The sequence below is a fragment of the Etheostoma cragini genome, chromosome 8, assembly GCF_013103735.1.
Source record: "Etheostoma cragini isolate CJK2018 chromosome 8, CSU_Ecrag_1.0, whole genome shotgun sequence".
In the NCBI taxonomy this organism is placed as follows: Eukaryota; Metazoa; Chordata; class Actinopteri; order Perciformes; family Percidae; genus Etheostoma; species Etheostoma cragini.
In genome coordinates this window covers 76,645-84,003 of record NC_048414.1, presented here as the reverse complement: position 1 = coordinate 84,003, position 7,359 = coordinate 76,645, and the positions used below count along the sequence as shown (strand labels likewise).

Below are 7,359 nucleotides of genomic sequence, written 5' to 3'. Positions count from 1 at the left end.
CCTGCTCTGGAGTTTACCCCTCTCATTTCCCCTGTTCTGGTGTTTCCCCCTCTCATTCCTGTTCTCTGGTGTTTACCCCTCTCATTTCCCCTGTTCTGGTGTTTCCCCCTCTCATTCCCGTGCTCTGGTGTTTCCCCCTCTCATTTTCCCTGCTCGGGTATTTCCTCCTGTCTTCGGGTTTAGAGACATATGGAGACATATAACCTGCCGACGGACAGATGATGTGAACAAAGTGTCCTCACCGAGTCGATGAGCGTGTACGGAGACTGGACGTCGCTGACGGCTGAGTACAGCGGCAGGCTGAGGCGGACCGTGTAGTTCAGACCAGATTCAAAACAAACCGGTCTGGGAAGAGCCACGTACCTGGGGGGACAGGAAACAGGAAGACTAGTCACTTTCTGTTGAAGATGACTCGATGCCTCGTGGTTTGTTGGTGGCAGAACGTTACCGTGAGCCGGGATGAAGCGAGATCATCTGGTGGTCGTCGTCGGGAACCGTGTTGACACAGCGACTGTCTGCTCTGATTGGTCCAGGTCTCATAACTGTCATCAGAACCTCCTCCCATTGGTCGGGCAACTGCAGGACGACACATCACAGCTGTCATGGTTTCATTGGACCCAAACATGTCTTTATTCTCCTTTTTTTTATTCCCCTTTCTTTTGTTTAATTCTCCTTTCATTTATTCTCCTTTCTTTGGTTTAATTCGCCTTTCATTTATTCTCCTTTCTTTGGTTTAATTTGCCTTTCATTTATTGTCCTTTCTTTTGTTTAATTCTCCTTTTATTTTATTCTTCTTTCCTTGGTTTTATTAGATTAGATTAGATTCAACTTTATTGTCATTACACAGGTACAGGTACAAGGCAACCAAATGCAGTTTGGGTCTAACCAGAAGAGCAATAGCAGTAAGTGCCGGATATACAATGGTTCCGTAAGTGTAGGAAATGGATATATACTGAATAAATATAGAAATGAATACTATTATAAACAGAATTTTACAGATGGGTTTGTCCTATGAATATAAAATATAGATAACAAGTTTTGTGAGCAAGATTTACAGCTAGAAATGTACTGAATATAATATACCAGATACTACTATAAGTAGAAATCTTTAAATTTCTAGTTATTTATTTTTTTTACTTTTTATTCTCCTTTCCTTGCTTTTATTCTCCTTTCTTTGGTTTTAACCTCCTTTATTTGGTTTTATTCTCCTTTCTTTGGTTGTATTCTCTTTTATTTGGTTTTATTCTCCTGTATTTGGTTTTATTCCCCTTTCTTTTATTGTCCTTTCTTTGGTTTTATTCTCCTTTCTTTGGTTTTATTCTCCTTTCTTTGGTTTTATTCTCTTTTATTTGGTTTTATTCTCCTTTCTTTGGTTTTATTCTCCTTTCTTTTATTCACCTTTCTTTGGTTTTATTCTCCTTTCTTTGGCTTTATTCACCCTCATTTGGTTTTATTCTCCTTTCTTTGGTTTAATTCTCCTTCATTTGGTTTTATTCCCCTTTCTTTGGTCAGATATGGGCACATCACGGCTTGTGGGCCATGTTAGCGGCCCGTTAGGGTTTTTAATCCGGCCCGCCTAAGTGATCTCAAACTATATTTTTGAATTTAATTATTATTAAATCACATTCATTTTGGACTTCACTACAATTGCCGTGGAATTTGTTTCTCAAATGTTTCCCAAACGCACATGAATGCAGCATTATCCTCAACTTCACTTTTTCCACACACACAGCACATTGTCCCTAAAAATCAGTGGACTAGAAAAAGACAAGTGATGATTGTCTGATATGCCAGGAAAACTGTTTTTTTTTAATAGAATACAACATCAGCCGTCACTTTGCAACAAAGCATGCTAACTATGCTAACAATGCTAACTACGCTAGCAAGCAGTCTCCTGCTGAGAGGTTGACGGCTGATTTACAGACTAAGCAACATTTCTTTCAATGACAAACTGCGATTATAGAGTCCAGCACCAAGGCCAGTTCTCTGCTAGCATTTAAATTAGCAAAGGCTAGCAGGCCTTTCTCAGAAGGCGTGTTTTTGAAAGACTGCATGATAAAGACAGCAGGTCTCTTATGTCCAGAGAGCAAAGGAAAGTTTGAAAAGATCAGTTTATCACGAAGGACAGTGACTTGGCATGAGGACCTGACTGATGAAGATATTGTCAGTGAGCAGAGTCCTTTACATTATAATTATTAGCACTGGATGACAGGAACGACGTGAAAGAACTGCTCAGCTCGTAATTCTGATCCGAGGGATTAACGAAGGTTTTGAGATAACGGAGGAGCTTTTAACCATGGAGTCCCTGATAGGAAAGCCGCGGGGAGAGGACTTATAGGACAGGGTGTCAGCTGCCATCGAGAGAATGAAGCGACCTTGGAGTAAACGTGCCACGGACCACGGACAGATCGCCAAATTCATTAGTAATCCAGTAGTAAAACCGGTGAATCTCATAAGGGAGATTAGGGCATTTGTGGAGTTAGTGGGGAAATCCGCTGAATTTCCAGAGTAGAGTGACGAGAACTGGCTTTGTGACTTAGCGTTTGCTGGGGACATATTTACCCAAAAGAATGAGCTGAACGTGAAGCTACACGGGAAAGATTCATTTGTGTAAGACGTGTACACAAATGTGAGAGCCTTCAAATACAAGCTGACTTTATTCTCCAGACAAATTTCAAATGAGTCTTTGGCTCATTTCCCCACACGAGCCACGCAGAGGGAGGCCCGAAACGCAAAGTCCAGCCAATCGCTGGACGACCTGCACAGAGAATTCTGCCGCCGGTTCTCTGATTTTGAAAAAATGGACAAGTCCCTTCAGCTGGTGTCCTGTCCCCTGTCACACGAGCCTGAAACAGAACCGCATGACCTGCAACTGGAACTGATCGATCTCCATTCTGACTCCATTTTGAAGGAGAAGTTTAACTCTCTTAAACTGAATGACTTTGATGCTGCACTCAAAGAAGCCCCGTTTCCAAACCTGCGGTGGACGGCCCAGAAGATGCTGCCGTTGTTTGGTTTGAACTACTTGTGTGAGCAGACGTTTAGCAACATGAATATCAACAAAGCCATCACAGATCAAAGTTAACTGACCAAGTCCCCAGATCCAACAAAACTAACCCCAGACTTTGATGCACTGGCAAAAATGGGAGCCCAACAACACGGTTCCCAGGGAAACGTAACTGGAGTTTCTCTACTGTTGTGAAATAAATGCATTGTTTGCTTTGCTGCCTGTTAAAGGTCAAAACCTTTTATATAATTGTTTTTACACGTCATTACATTAAAACATAAACATTCAATCCATCTGCGCCTCAAGGAGCGGATGGTTTAGTGTGAGGCAGGCCTGGTCCACCTGTCAAATTTGAGAACACACTGTGGCCCGGGAGTCAATAGGATTGCCCACCCCTGCTCTGGAGTCTGTAAACTAACTCCTATTGGTCGATATGAAGGCCTGTTGGTTCTTCCCGTTGGTCGATATGAAGACCTGTTGGTTCTTCCTATTGGTCGATATGAAGACCTGTTGGTTATTTCTATTGGTCGATATGAAGACCTGTTGGTTCTTCCTATTGGTCGATATGAAGACCTATTGGTTCGTCCTATTGGTCGATATGAAGACCTATTGGTTCTTCCTATTGTTCGATATTAAGACCTATGAAATACAACACAATAAGTTACCATAGTTATGCGGACGACACGCACATTTACATAACCTTATCGCCAGTGGAATATAGTCCAATACAAAAACTGACTAAGTGCATCGAACAAATTAACGGCTGGATGTGCCAGAACTTTCTGAAGTTAAATGGAGGAAAAACTGAGGTTGTTGTTTTTGGAGCAAAAGAGGAACGATTAAAAGTCTGCGATCAGCATCAAACAACAATGTTAAAAACAACAGACAAAGCCAGAAATCTTGGTGTAGTCATGGACACAGACACATTAAGACAATTACAAAGTCAGCCTACTATCACCTTAAGAATATATCAAGGGTTAAAGGACTCATGTGTCAACAGGATTTGGAAAAACTTGTTCATGCTTTCATCTTCAGTAGACTAGACTATTGGAACGGGGTCTTTACAGGTCTCCCTAAAAAATCAATCAGACAGCTGCAGCTGATTCAGAACGCTGCTGCTCGAGTCCTCACTAAGACCAAGAGACTGGATCACATCACTCCAGTCCTCACTAAGACCAAGAGACTTGATCACATCACTCCAGTTCTGAAGTCTTTACACTGGCTTCCTGTGCCTCAAATAATTGATTTCAAAGTACTTTTCCTAGTTTATAAATCATTCAATGGTTTAGGGCCAAAATGTTTGATCAGCTACTACACTATGACCCCCCCAGACCTCTCAGGTCATCTGGGACAGGTCTGCTATTACACTATGACCTCCCCAGACCTCTCAGGTCATCTGGGACAGGTCTTCTACTACACTACAAACTACCCAGACCTCTCAGGTCATCTGGGACAGGTCTACTTTCTGTCCCCAGAGTCAGAACTAAACAGGATGAAGCAGCGTTCAGTTTCTATGCTCCTCATATCTGGAATAAACCCCCAGAAACCTGCAGATTTGCTGCTACCCTCGGTTCTTTTAAATCAAGGCTGAAGACCTTTCTTTAAATGATGTTCTTTTCTTTAATGTTTAAATTCTTATGCTGCACTGTAACTTTTATTCTTGTGTTTTATGTGTCTTAATGTTTTTATTTTTAATTCCCATGTTTTATCTGTTTTTATTTTTCAACTGTTTTTAACTGATTTTGTGTAAAACACTTTGAATTGCCCTGTTGCTGAAATGTTTTTCTACAAATAAAGCTGCCTTGCCTTGCCTATTGGTTCTTCCTATTGGTCGATATGAAGACCTATTGGTTCTTCCTATTGGTCGATATAAAACCAATTGGTTCTTCCTATTGGTCGATATGAAGACCTATTGGTTCTTCCTATTGGTCGATATGAACACCAGTTGGTTCTTCCTATTGGTCGATATGAAGACCTATTGGTCGATATGAAGACCTATTGGTTCATCCTATTGGTCGATATGAAGACCTATTGGTTCTTCCTATTGGTCAATATGAAAACCAGTTGGTTCTTCCTATTGGTTGATATGAAGACCTATTGGCTCTTCCTATTGGTCAATATTAAAACCAATTAGTTCTTCCTATTGGTCGATATGAAGACCTATTGGTTCTTCCTATTGGTCGATATGAAGACCAGTTGGTTTTTCCTATTGGTCGATATAAAGACCTATTGGTTGATATGAAGACCTATTGGTTCTTCCTATTGGTCGATATAAAGACCTATTGGTCGATATGAAGACCTATTGGTTCTTCCTATTGGTCGATATGAAGACAAGTTTGTTCTTCCTATTGGTTGATATGAAGACCTATTGGTTCTACCTATTGGTCAATATGAAGACCTATTGGTTCTTCCTTTTGGTCGATATGAAGACCAATTGGTTCTTCCTATTGGTTGATCTGAAGACCTATTGGTTCTTCCTATTGGTCGATATGAAGACCAGTTGGTTCTTCCTATTGGTTGATCTGAAGACCTATTGGTTATGATAGCAAAAGAGGTTTCTCCTACTTGAGGTTCGTAGCGGATGATGATGTCATACTCCATGGAGTGGGGGATGTTGTCCACGGAGAACTCCAGGAAGGCCCCCTCTGGGACATTGACCAGGCCGATACCTGTCCAGGTGGGACTGCGGTCCAGAGGGTGGGGTCGTGGCACCACCGTCACTCCCTGCAGGACACATGGAGACATGAAGACCAATGTCCCTGTGTGTGTGTAACAAGCATAGTGTGTCCCCCTGTGTGTAACAAGCATAGTGTGTGTCCTTGTGTGTGTAACAAGCATAGTGTGTGTCCATGTGTGTGTGTAACCTTGCTAGATTTACTGTATAGTAAGTAAGTGTCGTCATTGTAAATTTAACATGATGGTGAATAATTCAGCTAAGGAAATAAAAGTTCAAATATTGAACCCTGTGGGACACCACATGAAATGTATGGCCTCCAATACTGAAACAACAGTTTTGAAGGAACAAACAGCTGAGTCTTTCCAGTAACATCAAATTCTTAAAATGAAAAGTCATATTGTGACTAATATTGAATTAGTCACATTGACTAATGACACTCCAAATGTTGACTTTTTACATCCCATAACTCTGGTGTTATCATTCACAACCTTTCACGTGTTTTGCACATTATCAAGGATTGAAAGGTCAGAGGTTAAAACGATGACTCACAGGTCCAAACTTGGCGTCCTCGGCCTCATAGGTGTAGTGATCCAGAGCGATGAAGTAGAATCCAGACTGGACCTGATCACAGCGTCGACCGAACATGTGATCTCTGCAGACGCACTGACCGCTCACCTGATCACACCTGCAGGAACACAGACACATTGTCCAATCAGAGAGAGAGAGAAAGCATGACCCTGCAGGAACACGCACACACCGTCCAATCAGAGAGAGAGAGAACAGTGTCTGATCTCCAAACCTAGACGTGAACTCACTGGTTGTTGACGGCTCCTCCAAGGTCACAGTCACATGGTCTGCATCCGTCCATATCGTTACTGAGACCCCAGTGTTCAGCCTACACACACACACACACACACACACACACACACACACACACACACACACATATACGCACACACACACACCGTCTCAGTTAAACTGATCTAGTTATAGACAACGCTTATAAATGTGTGATAACTCTTCTCACCACACACTGGTCACAGTCTCGTCCCATCACCAGACGTTTACAGAAGCAACTTCCTGTTTCACTGTCGCAGGGATTTCCTCCAGGAAGAGTTCCCACGGGGCTGCAGCTACAGGCTGAAAACACACAAAATACAATAATAACACACACACAGCTGCAATATCCACATTAATAACACACAGCTAATATACACACATTAATAACACACACAGCTAATATACACACATTTATAACACACACAGCTAATATATCCACATTAATAACACACACACAGCTAATATATACACACACAGCTACAATACACACAGTAATAAAACACACACAGCTACAATACACACATTAATAACACACACACACAGCTACAATACACACATTAATAACACACACACAGCTACAATACACACAGTAATAACGCACACACACACACACACACAGCTAATATACACACATTAATAACACACACAGCTAAAATCCACACATTAGTAACACACAGAGCTAAAATCCACACATTAATAACACACACATCTAATCCACACATTAATAACACACACAGCTAATAAACACACACACACACAGCTAATATACACACATTAATTAATTAAGATGTTGTGATCATTGCACCTGCGGTTACGGTAAGCGTACCTGACTCAT

At 41.5% G+C, this 7,359-nt stretch overlaps 1 protein-coding gene across 1 annotated transcript in view; it reads right to left on the bottom strand.

The window, feature by feature from the left end:
* The window catches only part of LOC117948943 (laminin subunit beta-1-like), an 11,114-nt gene extending 3,755 nt beyond the window's left edge, over positions 1 to 7,359 (bottom strand). The window contains exons 1-7 of the mRNA XM_034878913.1: positions 7,356 to 7,359; positions 6,712 to 6,824; positions 6,500 to 6,579; positions 6,234 to 6,369; positions 5,573 to 5,731; positions 449 to 576; positions 243 to 363 (exon numbers count right to left, since the gene is read on the bottom strand). Of these exons, the coding sequence (XP_034734804.1) occupies positions 243 to 363; positions 449 to 576; positions 5,573 to 5,731; positions 6,234 to 6,369; positions 6,500 to 6,579; positions 6,712 to 6,824; positions 7,356 to 7,359 (741 nt within the window). The remainder of the gene's footprint in view (positions 1 to 242; positions 364 to 448; positions 577 to 5,572; positions 5,732 to 6,233; positions 6,370 to 6,499; positions 6,580 to 6,711; positions 6,825 to 7,355) is intronic.